Source organism: Onychostoma macrolepis, chromosome 23 (assembly GCF_012432095.1).
Source record: "Onychostoma macrolepis isolate SWU-2019 chromosome 23, ASM1243209v1, whole genome shotgun sequence".
Taxonomy (NCBI): Eukaryota; Metazoa; Chordata; class Actinopteri; order Cypriniformes; family Cyprinidae; genus Onychostoma; species Onychostoma macrolepis.
The window spans coordinates 2,855,737-2,869,818 of NC_081177.1; the positions used below are offsets into that span (position 1 = coordinate 2,855,737).

The following is a 14,082-nucleotide window of genomic DNA, read 5'->3' on the forward strand; positions in this document are numbered from 1 at the left end:
CTAAAATGAAGTAACATCAGTGACACTGTGGTGACGTTTCTGGGCCCTGGTATGAAACATGCAGTTTTCCAGATCAAATAAGCTGGATGATCTCAAATCCTGTACTATATTTCTTCTCAAATACCCTTTTCACACTGAAATACATCTTATTACAGAAATAAAATGGGTTGCAGAGGACGCTGTTTTGTTATTGTAAAGGCCATTGCACACTGAGTCTGAAATATTCGTCTGAAATATTTGCACGTTGAAAAATACATACGACCTCACGTTGTGTCAATCACATTTACACACTGCTTCTGAAACTTTCGTCCGTCATAAAAAAAAAAAAAACGGACCAGGTGCAATTTTCTGTGTTTTCGCATCCGTAGAAAGCATTTTGATAGGAAAGGATGGCGAATATGAAAAATACAAAAAACCCATACGAAAATTTCAGACTCAGTGTGCAAGGACCTTAAATCAAAAATAAACTAAAATTATTACAATTTGTTTTCATTATTTGACATAAAATATAAACATTCAATGAAAGACTTACATTTAAAAACATAAAATATTAAAGTTAGAAATGTTTCCATGGCAAATAAATAAAATAAAATAAAATAAGTTAAAACAAAAATGACTAAAACTAAAACAAAAATAAATTAAAGCTGAATAGAAATATTTAAAAAACTAATGACAATTGCAAAAGCACATATTTAATAAAAGTTAAGCTAAAATTAAAAAGAAAACTGAAAACATAAAAATATAAAAGCTAATTTGAAATATTAATAAATACTACTTTTATCAACTACGTTTTTATATTACAAAAGTAAAATGTTCCGCAAATGATGCAGTGTTTTAATTGTTAATTAAAAAAATATTAAAATTCATTTTGTTAACTGAATTAAAGCTACAATAAAATAAAATAAATAAAAATAAAATATCAGATGAAAAACTTCAAAAAGCTAAAATTAGAAACTGAAATAATAACTAAAGTAAAATAATACATAAAATATTAAATAATCAGAATAAAATTAAATTAATTAAAACTAAATAGAAATATGAAAATATTATAAATATTAAACTAAAATTAAAATTAAAACTGAAAATGTAAAAAGTAAAAACTAATTCAAAACATTAATAAAAACTATATTTGTATAAACTACTTTTACAAACTATTTTTTTCACACTATGGAAGTAAATTTGGTTGTGAATGATGCTGTGTTGTTATTGTTAACTAAAAACAAAACTATTAAAATTTGTTTTTGTCAATTTAAATAAACCTGTAATAAAATATAAATATTAGATTTTTTAACAATTGTGCCTTGGCAGCTAACTGAAATAAGTTAATAAGCACAGAATTACTAAAACCTAAACTAAAATGAAAATGGAAAATATTTAAATAAAATGTCAAAAATATTAATGGCTTTATTAATGATAATACTTATATTAAAATAACACTGGAATGATGTTATTGATTTTCCATCTGCATCAGAAGAACAATGCAGACAATCAAGAACTGCTATCACAGGAAAAAAGAAAGCAGTTTCTGAAGTTTCTGAAAGTCCTGAGTAAATGATGAGCGACTGTAATGATCATCAGTGTTTCTGAAGAGATACTTTGTGTCTGGGATGATCAGGAATGATCCCGACAGACGGTGTCTGAGAATAAAGCATCAATCACATCTATCTATCTATCTATCTATCTATCTATCTATCTATCGAGAGCCCATGCTGTATATTTCTGTGATTCTTTCTCTTTCTCAGTGATACGTCTTACCCGTGGTCCTCTCTTTCCAGGGGGTCCGGGGAGACCTGGGGGGCCGATGGAACCCTGCAGAGACACACAGATGAGCAGAAAATGAGAATGAGAGGTCGATTACTGAACAACTGCTTCTGAACAGCACAAGAAGGACAGTGTAATTGGAAAAGCGTGTCTGACTGCTGCTTTCTCATCACAGAGAAACACGAGCACGGAGTAATGAACACCAATGAGTCGATTCCTGCAGGATTACTGAGACACCACCAGCTTTAGCGGCTAGAGATCTGAGCTGTGAGCATGACAGGATATATGGTGTGAAAACTTTCCACCAAGTTTTAAATAAAAATAATATAAAAAAAAATTTTAAGTCCAAAATTTCCAAATCAAAATAAAAATAAAATGTATTTATAATTTAATATAGAGTTATTATTTATGTTTTCTTTCATAGGTTCACTCAACGCTGCGTAGCTTTACGCAATGGGAACACCCCAGGTGTGACGATTGTCTGAAGCCTTCATAGAATCACGCCAATTCATTGGCTGATGAGGCGAGATACCGCCCCTACGTCATACGTGATTGACATAGACCTGCGCTCACGCCACCTTATCCTCAGATTTTCCTCTCTTCAGAAGCGTTCGCTTCTCACGGTTTTTCTGGCCCATTTCTTCACAACGTTTTAGTCTGGAATTCTTTCCACTTCAGCGACCGCATCTGTGGAATTGTTATTCTCCTAGCGGTGAGTGGAATGGACTTTAGTCGGTGCCAACCGCTGTGCTCTCACCTCATCGTGAGTGACGACCAGCATGGTAAGTGTGTCAGATGTGTGGGCCTGGCCCATGCATGAGACACTATCTTTGGCATTTCTAACTGCAAGTACTGCGAGAATTTTACTCTTAAAACCTTGAGCTCTAGACTCGCGGTTTTTGATCGGGAATCTGCCGTTCTCCCCCGCCGTGCTGCTCCGGAGGCCTCCTCCCTCCGCGAAGCCGCGGCCTGGATTTCAGATGTGGAGCTCGAGGCTATGGAGAGTGAGCAGTTTTCACTTTCTCTCCCTCCATCGCCTGGGTGTCACCACACGAATTCTCTGGTCCAGTTTTCTTGCACCTGTCTTGCACCCAGCCCGGAGGCACGGGATGCCGTTTCCTTCGGGTTGGAGGATATTTTATACACTGCGGCCTCCGACTCCGAGGACTCACTCGACGCTCTCCCACCTAGCGGCCAGGAGGCGTGGCCCTCTCTGGCCTATACTGAACTCGTGGACGTTTTAGTGCGCACCACTGAGAAGTTGAGCTTAGATTGGCCGGACGAGCCTCCCGAGTCCCAGTCATCTAAGCTCGACGAGCATTTCCTCAGTGGCTCTGGCTCGCGCCCAGCGAGGAGAGAGCTGCCTTTCTTCCCTGACCTGCATCACGAGATTTACAGGTCTTGGAAGCAGCCTTTCTCCTCCCGCCTCACTAATGCGGCGGCCGCTGACTTCACCAACCTCGTTGGTTCTGTGGAGCAGGGGTACGCCGCAGTCCCGGCGATCGAGGACACGTGCTGCACAACTCTCGCCAACTTCCACCCCCTCGTGGAAGTCCCGCCCTCTCCTTCCGTCCAAGCCGTGTAGAACCACTTCTGCTTTGGTTGGCAAGTCCTACATGGCGCCGGAACAGGCAGGTGCGGCTCTCCACACTATGGCCATCCTTCAGGTCTACCAAGCGGAGGTACTGAATGAGATGGATGAGGGGGACGGTGTGACCCCCGAAGCTGTTAAGGAGCTTTGCAGGGCTACCGACTTGGCCCTTCGTGCTACTAAGCATACAGCGCGGGCGGTTGGACACAGTATGGCAGGTTTGGTGGCGGCTGAGCGCCACCTGTGGCTGAATCTGACAGAGATCAGGGAGAAGGAGAAGGACCCTTCTGGAGGGCGATCCGTGGGAGATTCCAGTCAGGAAAGACCTGCTGTGTCAGCTTCAGGGCAGAATTTGGCACCCACGTCCAGAGATCTGGAAGTTGTGGGTATGGCCGATCTTGGGTCGCCCTTAACTTTTGATCTCTCAGATGGAGTTTGTGAGACTATTAATAGTGCCAGGGCCCTTTCCACGAGGAAGCTTTACTCCTCCAAATGGAGGGTTTTCGAATCCTGGTGCTTAGTTCATGTTGTAGACCCAGTTACCTGCTGGTTGGTTCAGTGCTGGAGTTCCTACAAAATATGTTTTCGGCTGGAGCGGCCGCTACCACCCTGAGAGTCTACGTTGCGGCTATCGCTGCTCGAAGGGACTCGGACGATGTCCCGCTGGGTAGACATCCTTTGGTGTCCTCCTTTATGCGTGGGGTTAAGCGCTTGAGGCCCGTTCGTCCTCCTAGTTTCCCTTCTTGGGACCTTCTGTTGTCCTGAAGGGGTTGCTGGAGCCTCCTTTTGAACCTCTTGAGTCCGCTGCCGAGAGGATTCTCATTCTAAAGGTTACTCTTTTGCTGGTGTTGGCCTCGTTTAAGCGTGTGGGAGATCTGCAGGCTCTGTCTGTCAGTGAGTCCTGCACTGAGTTTGCTCCTGGTCTGGTCAAGGCATTTTTAAGACCTAGGCCTGGTTATGTCCCCAAAGTTCTCTCTACGTCTTTTCGTTCACAGGTGGTAGTGCTGCAGGCTTTCTCTCCCTCCTCTTCGAGTGAGGGCGATGATCTTCATCTACTCTATCCTGTTAGAGCCCTGAAGATGTATGTGGACCGTTCCAGCCAGTGTGGCGTCAGTCCCTACAGCTCTTGGTGTGGTTTGGTGCAGGCCGCAAAGGGCTAGCCGCGTCTAAACACACAATATCCCACTGGGTTAGGGATGCTATTTCGTTGGCCTATGAGGTGCGCAGTCTGCCTTCACCTCTAGACATCAGAGCTCATTCCACCAGAGGGGTGGCCTCCTCCCAAGCTTTGTTTAGAGGGGTACCCCTGGAGGACATTTGTATGGCGGCAGGCTGGTCCTCTGCCCATACGTTTGTGAGGTTCTATAACCTTGATGTGAATACAGCTCCTGGTTCCCAGGTTCTTTCTGTTTGAGCCAGCTGTGTTTTTGGTGTTCTGGTCTGTAATGGGCCAGATCTGGCAACGCGTTAGCTTGGCGTGTGTGGTATATCGTTCCCATTGCGTAAAGCTACGCAGCGTTGAATGAACCTATGAAAGAGAACGTCTCGGGTTACTTACATAACCCATGTTCTCTGAGTAGTGAACGAGACACTGCGTCCGCTGCCAAGCTCCTCTTGCTGTTGACCTGCTTCTTCGACAGGAAAATCTGAGGATATGTTGGCGCGAGGATTGGTCTATGTCAATCACGTATGACGTAGGGGCGGTATCTCGCGCCATCAGCCAATGAATTGGCGTGATTCTATAAGGGCTTCAGACAATCGTCACACCTGGGGTGTTCCTATTGTGTAAAGCTATGCAGCGTCTCGTTCCCTACTCAGAGAACATGGGTTACGTAAGTAACCCGAGATGTTTTATTATCATTCTGTACGACTGTTTTTTTAATCCGTTGATTTCTAAATCTATTGATTGATCCATTGATTTTCCATTTATCTATCTATCTATCTATAAGAAATAAAATTATTTAGCAAATAAATAAATACTAAACATTAGCAAAGACTTAAGTGAGTCTAAAATATCTGACATAAACTCAGGCAGTTAGAAAATATTTGATGTTTAATAAACCTCTATGTGCAGCAGTATTTAGGATCAATGTACTACCCGGCATGAAATAGAAACCAATAAACCAAGAGACTGAGCAAATGTCCTGTCAGACAGAGATAACAGAATGAAAACATCCTTCCAAATGTGGCTCTTGTAAACGCAACTATTTAGGAGCAATTGCACGTCTATAAAAACACTGCATTAAAAGCTTCCATTAACCTGTGCGGATGCTCATTAGCCTTTGAGGAATGACACACAGCTGAAGCATCGCTAACTAAACAACCCTGATTCGTTTAAAACAAGCGTTTTAAAAGCCTCATAAAAGGACATTAAAAACTCCCACTGACCTGCTGTTCTTTATTCATCGCAGCGGATCACCAGCGAATCATTTGAGCTGGATGCTGGTGAAGCTTAAACCTTGTCAAACAGCTTCATAAAAACATGGTTTCACTGGTATGTTCAATCTCAACTAACACCTGTTTTTTTCCAGATGAAACCAACAAAATTGTTTATTCGCTCTGTGTGTCCACAGGTGGAACCGCTACAATCGCGTGTTTGATGTTTGACAACACTTGGAGACAATAAAAGTTTAAAGTTTAGTGCTTGCAACAACATACAGCTGACAACTATCTAGACCAGATCAGCTCTTTTGCCAAGATGGCCAGGGATTGATTTGTAGCCAAGGTAAGGAGATGGTTAAGTGTGACACCTGCTATAAACATGCAGTACAATGAGTGTCGACCAGCAACACTTTATTGGAAAAGACCAACATTTTTTGTCAAGTACTTTTCAATTTTTTTTTTACATTTTATGTATTACTTTAAAGCTGCTTAACAGAAAATAGTGCCCTAGTAGAGTTGGGCAATATAGCTTAAAAATAATTCAATAAATGCATGGTAAATAAGAGTAAATAATTAACAATAAATTTATATTAATAATTTTAATCAGTGTTAATATTAAATGAAAACATATTATAATTATTATGCATGAATAAAAAATTAATTGCAAAAATATATGCATAAATGCATGCATCAATGAATAAATAAATACATGCATACATAAATAAATGCATGCATGCATAAATAAATAAATGTGTAAATAAACAAATGCATAAATAAATAAATGCAATCTTCCTTCCTGGTATTGTAGTACTTTTACTAACTGTACTTTAAAGTTTTCTCACCGGTGAATGACACATGATGTAGCCCAGCGGTTCCCAATTCCAGTCCTCGCGCCCCGCGCTCAGCATATTTTGCATGTCTCGCTTAGTTAACACACCTGAATCAGATAACCAGCTCATTAGAAGAGAGTTACGTTCATGAACTGTGTTCCAATTGACATGCATCCGTTGAAGTTTAGTTCACTTCGGAACATTCATTCACGGATTTGCACTGCGCAGCGTCTTTACACACAGACGAAACTTACTAGAGAAGTGTGTGAAGTGTGACATAATATACCTCTGTAAATAAATTCTATTTAAATTTACGTCTCGCACATGTCCACTTCGCAGGGCACTTACGGTTGAATAGATCAAACGTTGCACATTATAATAGATAAATATAAAATATAATAGATACATATGAAATGTGAAAGGTGGGGTGAAGTGGGGGGGTGCGAGGACTGCAATTGGGAACCGCTGATGTAGTAATGAGCGTATGCATTTAGGGGGTGTGGACGGCGATTGGTGGGACATATAATTGAAAAGACATATGCATTAATGAATAAATAAATACTAAATATATATATAAATATATAAATATTTAATACTAAATATATATATATATATATATATATATGTGTGTGTGTGTGTGTGTGTGTGTGTATATGCATTTGCATGTATGTATTTTATTTATGTGAATTTATATATATATATATATATATATATAGACATACACATACATATACATATACATATACTGTACATATACATACATACATACATACATACATATATAATGCCACACTAGACTTGTGTATTGTGTAAGATGAGAGTGGCAGCAAAGAAAATTCCCAGACATGGCTCTGTGTTATGACAACCATTATTCAAGACCCACATAAACAAAGCCTCACAGGTTTTGAAAGCCCTAGTCGTCCTTCTAATGTGTCTCTTATGTTTTGGCTGCTTATTGACAGAAGTGTGTGTAGGAACATCTGGAACGGAGGTTAGTCGCGCTCAGCCTATCAGAGAAGACGAAATGTTTCAGGGCCATGCAGCTGCACTCAGGGCCGACAGAGATCTGTGGAAACTCTGAGACAGCAAACCGCCTAAACACCACAGGTGAATCTGCATGTTCAGTAATCAAGCCCCTGTTGAAAGAGATGTACTGGTCTACCATTTGGTCTCACATACAGTTACGACTCCAAAACCATCAAGACAGACCAGGTAAACTCCCTAAACTGGTTTAAGCTGGACAGCAAGAGTGCTCTGAATAAATAACAGAATGAATTATTAAAATGATTTCTGGGCTCTGGAAACAAAAATCATAAAGCTATCCATCTTATTCATTGATTTGTACCTTCAAGGCATAATTAGAGTTACAACAGGAGAGGAAAGCGCAATGAAATGCTGACTTTGGATAGTCCCAGCTGGTGAATTTACCTCCCCCAGTTCTTCCAAGACAGGAATGCACCATATCCCTCGGCCAAATGAGAGCACTTAGGGTGACGTCCAACAAAAATATCCACAAAGTCATGTCTCATATCCACATATCCTCACACGAACCACTTATGCAAACACCTTAGTGTTCCACACATAAACGTGCAGGCAACTGTTTAAACATGAATAAAACATTACTTTAGAGGAGCTTCGGGGCGTCATCGTAATCTTTTCCAAAAAGATCATCTGGTTTCTGGCGTTCGTTTGTTGGCGTGATTGAATATATTCTGGAACTGAGGTTCACAATGGCCTACTGACCTACACTTGATATACAACTGCGCTCCACCCTGCAGTTCTGCTGTTGAGAGTTTATTTCATGTACTTTTCTATATTTAGCATTTGCTCTAAGTAAATCAAGCCAATGCTAAAACAGTGAAAAAGGTAAGGAGAAAGAAGTCATGCTGTATTAGTATAGCAGAGCCATAACTGAGAGCTAAGCCAGTACTATTTCATGACAGGCCTATTTACCATCATTCCCTCTGGCAGCACACAAATTATAAAATGTATACATCAAACTTTATTAGAGCACCAAATCTGATCATTTTGTACTGAAATACCATAAGCGTAAACTGAGATCTAAGCTAGTGCTAATAATTTTTAACCCATAGACTCTGGCATTATCAAGTTGCCCAAAGTCCCCTTGGGAAATGTTTTTGGTCAGAATAAAAATGGACACTCTAGAAAAATTCTTCTCTATTTTTCACTATCCAACACAGGAATATTTATGCTAAGGCCAAAATAGCCTCATATCTTTGATGGGTGGTGAAAAAGACAGTAAGGAAAATCTAAGATGCAAGTTAATCTATGTACTTCATCATTTGTGTACTACTACAAAGTAGAGGTCGACCGATTCATCGGTTTTGCCGATTAATCGGCACAGATAGTTGATTGCAGCAACTATCGGTCATCGGCAAAAATCCATGCCGATAGTTTTCCGGTTTGCAACCGATGCTGGAGTGGCTGAGAAGGGTCTGCTGTCATTATACAGTACGAGAGTGGCCTCTAGAGGCGGAAATCACTGACAGCATTTGTTGTTTATTTTGACACGTAACACTGCGCGCTGAACAGAGCGGGAAACTCCAGACGCGCATTTAAATACAGCCGACAGAATATCCTGCCGAGGAACAGAGCGCCATTCACATAGTTTTCTATTAAATTACATTATATGTGTCCCAGATCGTTGTGAATGTACATAATGACTTCACCCTAGGCTATACATTATGAATTGTGCATTTATCAGCAAAACGTTTGTCTTTCTGTGGCTCTAATACAGTCTGCATGCTTCATGTAGAGAGCTGTAATCGATCGCGCGTTCTCTTTCCGCTTGCTCTGTGTTTTTTAAACACCGAACTTCAAACTCATTTATGCCACATTGTTCATTCTTGGAGCAAACTTATGTCCGTTTGGTGATTAAATAAATTGTTTTAGACCGCCACTCGATTTGAACGCAAAGCGTCTGGTGTGTGTGTGTGTGTGTGTTACCTCCGAGTTCTCCTAGACGCAGCGCTGCGCTTTTGCCCGGTGTGAGACTAACTTTTTTTTTATTTTATTTTTTTATTAGACAATTATCAAGTGTTAAAAAATAGAAACAAATAAAGTGTGTGAGTACAAATACAATATCCATATGTATGTAATTTTAATGCTATGGCCTCGTGTAGATATTTAAAGATGGCCATCTTTAAGCATGACTGTTGAAATTAAATGGTAATACTTAACAATAAGAGTCCATTCGTAGCATTAATGAAAACTGTAGAAGTATTGTTCCTTGTTAGTGTGTTCATTTCAACATTCACTATTAACTACTAATAGGCTACACACTGCAAAAAATGCTTTTCTTACTTAGATTTTTTGTCTTGTCTCCAGCCAAAATATCTAGAAATTCTTAAATCAAGAAGCATTTTCTATATCAAACAGAAAACAAGATTATTTTTCTTACCCCATTGGCAGATTATTTAGCTTGTTTCAAGCAAAAACTCACTTAATTTTGAGTTGTTTTTACTGAAAACAAGACAATAATTTTTACTTGCCTAGAAAATGCTTCTTGGTTCTGGAAACAAGACAAAAAAGTAAAGAAAAGCATTTTTTTGCAGTGCATTTTTAAATTGTAAGGTTTCTTCTTCTTTTAACTTTAGCAAACTATGAAATAACTTTAATGATCAATATAGTAAATAATATTTTTATTCATTTACAAAGTATGGTTTAGTACTGTTACTGCTTTTTTTTTTTTTTAAATAGTAAAGCACTAGCTTTCTTTCAGTATCCATTTTGAAAACTATCGGTTGATTAATCGGTATCGGCCAGTGTGGTCCAGCCTAGCTATCGGTATCGGTAAAATCCACTATCGGTCGACCTCTACTACAAAGAATGATGGGCAATGTAGGTTCACCTAATAGGCCTGGCATCTCATAAATGGGCTAAATAGATAGCATTTTTCTAGCACTGTTCATCAACAGACAAACTAAACTGTACCATCAACATTCACCATAACAGCTTATCTTGATGACTAGCAATGATACGCCTCCGGCTCGGAAAGAAACCCCAGAGTTTCCCCACAACTAATTACAACATTGTGGTGGCATTCGTGTATGCTCATCTCATAAACATGATCATCCTGACATGACTTTGAAAGCAGAATTAGACTAGACTGAGTGTTTTGACATCACCTGGTTATCTTGTTGCTATGTGAGGCAAACTCCATTACAAATGGAGGCGTAACTTAGCACATCAGTCAAATTACAGTACAAGCAACTGGCGGTGACTTGAAACATGCTATTATAACCACCTGTAAGTCCGGGAGGACAAAAACAAACTATCACCTTGCTTCTAAATCAGTACCTGTCACTGACAAATTATTTACTTCTTCTCTTGCCCAGTAGACGCCTGATCAAATATGAATCACAGAAACACAGCCAAGTGCACGCTCTCTCTCAAAGGAGCTTTTCATTCTGCCCAAGAAAAAGCCATAAATTAGCCTGAACGCTTATGCATTGTAATTTGGATAAATTCTCAAGTAGAGCTTTGCTCTGGCTTGCAGCGACTTGATTCTGAAGATTATGGAAGTCATTCAAAAACACAAGAAAGATAATCAGAGAGTACTTACTGGAGGACCCGGTTCTCCTTTAGGACCAACAAATCCATCGTAGTCAAAGAAATATTCGTCCTCTTCAAAACCATAGTCATATCCGTAACCCTCCGAGTATCCTGTGTCGTGCACCCCCTCCTGGACCTGTTCCTCAGATTGGTCCACAAGGTTGTAGCTGCTCTCTTCACGGTACAGAATGGTGCTGTTCACTTTAGGATTGGCCTGCAGAAGCTCTTTGTTGGATTGGTGGGATCTACCATCATTCCTCAAGGCCTCTTTCAAACGGCTCTGCTTGACGATGGTGATCAAGTCCGGGGTGGCCCGAGTTGCTCTGGGCTTCTTGAGAAGTGGCTGATTCTCAGTGTCATTTTCACCGTCAAGCATATTCTCTGTTGCGGGGTTGCTTGTGGAAGTCTCTGGAGTGAGGTCCAGGGATTGCACCTTGCTGAAAGTTCTTGGAGATGGGTTCATGTGCCTAGGTGTGCTGGACCGAAACATCGGAGAGCTTGTGGTTGCAAACTGGTCAAAAAGTGCTGTGGGAATAGAGTTGGTGGAGTGATCAGCAAGAGTTGGGCTAAATGTGTGTGATTCCGAAGAGCTGTGGTGGAACTTTGGGGAAGGTGAAACTGATGGGAATGGGGACTCTGAGCTCCCTGACAGAGATCGGAAGGTGTCGGACAGTCTGCACTGTTTTTTAACATAGTCGCAGTAGTGCGCCGCAGCTTGGGCAGAGGGGTAAATATCCAGCTGGCATAATGCTCCTTCAAACTGCACCGCCCTGGAGTCCATCCTTCCCACAGAGAGGCGGCCTTCAGAGCTCAATGTCTGTGGACGGGTCAGCGTTTCCTCGCCGTACTGCACAGCCCCGCAGCGTGCATGGAAAGATACGGAGCGTGGCCGGACCCCGACAGAGAAGGAGTGCCAATGTTTATCTTGCACATCGTACTTGAAGTAGATCGACGCTTTCTCACCTGTGTAAACCACTACCCTTCCAGGCAGGAGCTGCAAGCCAAACTGCAGTCTGTCCCTGCCATCACGCACACTAAAAATAAAGGCATTGTTCGCTCGCCAGGAGCTTAAACTCACTATGATAGAAAACTCCTCCTCCACGCCTGCGGGGAGCAGGTCCACAGATGGGGCCTCAATGAGGGCATCCCGTCCGAGGATAACCCCAACACCAGGGGGCAGGATGGACAGAGATGAAGCAAGGGAGGTGAGGTAAGTTGTCCCGGAAGAATGTATGTCTCTGCGACCAGAAAGGCCCAGCTGATGAATAAGGTCTACACCTTAAGAAAAAGAAAAAGACAATTGTAAGCAACAAGGAAGTTAAGTGGGGTTTGGCTAGGTAAACACCACAAGAAAGACATTCAATGCTAGTTTGTTATGTGGTTGGTTCTGCTAGGGTGTTCAAAGTGGTTTTTAACATAACGCTAGAGTGTCCCAAGTTTGTTCAAATCTCTAAACTAAAGGATGAGCACTAGAGATGAGCGACTAGTCCACACACTAGGCCACGGCTTTAATTTAAATCTGTTAAATAATTTAATTTGGCTGACAGTCACCATAAAACAATTTCTGACTTAGAGGGCCTCTATAATAAAAACCACACAAATGGTATGAATATGTGCTTTGACATCCATGACATCACAAATTACCCATGAGCCCTTGCATAGCATCTGTGGTCCAGATGAAGAGAGACAATGAGAAGAAAGTAGGGGTCTCAAACCACACATCTCTTTTCTCTCTTTCTCTCTCTGTGTGGATCATTATCTTTTTTTCTGTCAAATGTTATTACTGTGTGCATCTGAGAGACGAGAAAGGACATTTTAAGGAACTAATTTGTCATCATATCTGTTTAGTTTAGACCACGGCTCTTCAATTCCAGTCCTAGGGGGGTGTCCTGCAGACTTTAGTTCCAACCTAAATTAAACACACCTGTATGTAATTTTCAAGTAATTCTGAACACCGTGAAAGACTTGTTACAGGGTGTTTGATAAGGTTGGATCTGAAGTCTGCAGGACACCATCCCTCCGGGACTGGAATTGAAGAGTCCTGGTTTAGACTCAGTTTAATAAATATCACACATAATATCATTAGGTTTACTTATTGAATAGTGCAAATATCCATTAGCACCATATATGAGCTATCCGTTAGCATCAAATTTATCTCATACTTCATTGCATATTTTGACTTGGATAAACAACAAAAGTCACAGACATTTAGGTGGAGGCTCTAGTGGAGCTTCAGTGAATGCATATTACTTACTGATGTTTTTAGGACAAATTAGCTTTACCTAAATTCTTGCTCCTAACCCAGACTTACCCACTTAGGCTGGCCGCACACTAGAGGATTTTAAGGCCGATTTGCACCCCTGAACTATCGGGGTGTGTGGCCCGATTCGTGGCTTGTAACAAGCGATTTTTTGTCCAAAAATCCTCTAATGTGTGGTGCCATTACGATTATTTATCTCTTCCCGATCGAGACGGAGCGTCACCGAACTCAAATCATAAATATCAAACGTGTTTAATATTTACAACTCTTGATTGGGCTGCCTCTGACATGATACCCGCGATAGCCAATGAGAGCGAGCAAGCGTCACCTACCGGATGTTGCGTGCTTCTACAGCTGAAACTTGGCAGCCACAAACATGACATGAAAGCAGAGAATATCACCCATACTCTTTTCTATACTTTGTTTTTCACTGTGAAACAGAACGCGCGCCAGGAGAGCCAGCTGACAACGTCGATTGTCCTCTATTTGTTTTTCTCGAGTGTCCGTGAGATCAAGTGTCATTTGTGAAATCGTTCCAACAATCTTCAAGTGTGTGGTCTCGTGATCTGGTCTAAAAACCTAGTGTGTTCGTTCAGAGGATTATAAGGCTAAAAATCGGTTGAACCGTCTTCATGTCTGTGGTCTCCAATGGTTTTAAAATCGTTTAAGATTTGAAAATCGTC

General features: G+C 40.9%; 1 protein-coding gene across 2 annotated transcripts in view; it reads right to left on the reverse strand.

Moving 5' to 3' along the window:
- The window catches only part of LOC131532663 (collagen alpha-1(XXIV) chain-like), a 109,321-nt gene that overhangs the window by 77,942 nt on the left and 17,297 nt on the right, over positions 1-14,082 (reverse strand). For both annotated transcript variants that reach the window (XR_009268939.1, XM_058764506.1), the window contains exons 3-4: positions 11,150-12,417; positions 1,756-1,809 (exon numbers count right to left, since the gene is read on the reverse strand). Coding sequence is in view for 1 of the 2 variants with exons in the window: in XM_058764506.1 (XP_058620489.1) it covers positions 1,756-1,809; positions 11,150-12,417 (1,322 nt within the window). In the remaining variant the exon portion in view is untranslated. The remainder of the gene's footprint in view (positions 1-1,755; positions 1,810-11,149; positions 12,418-14,082) is intronic.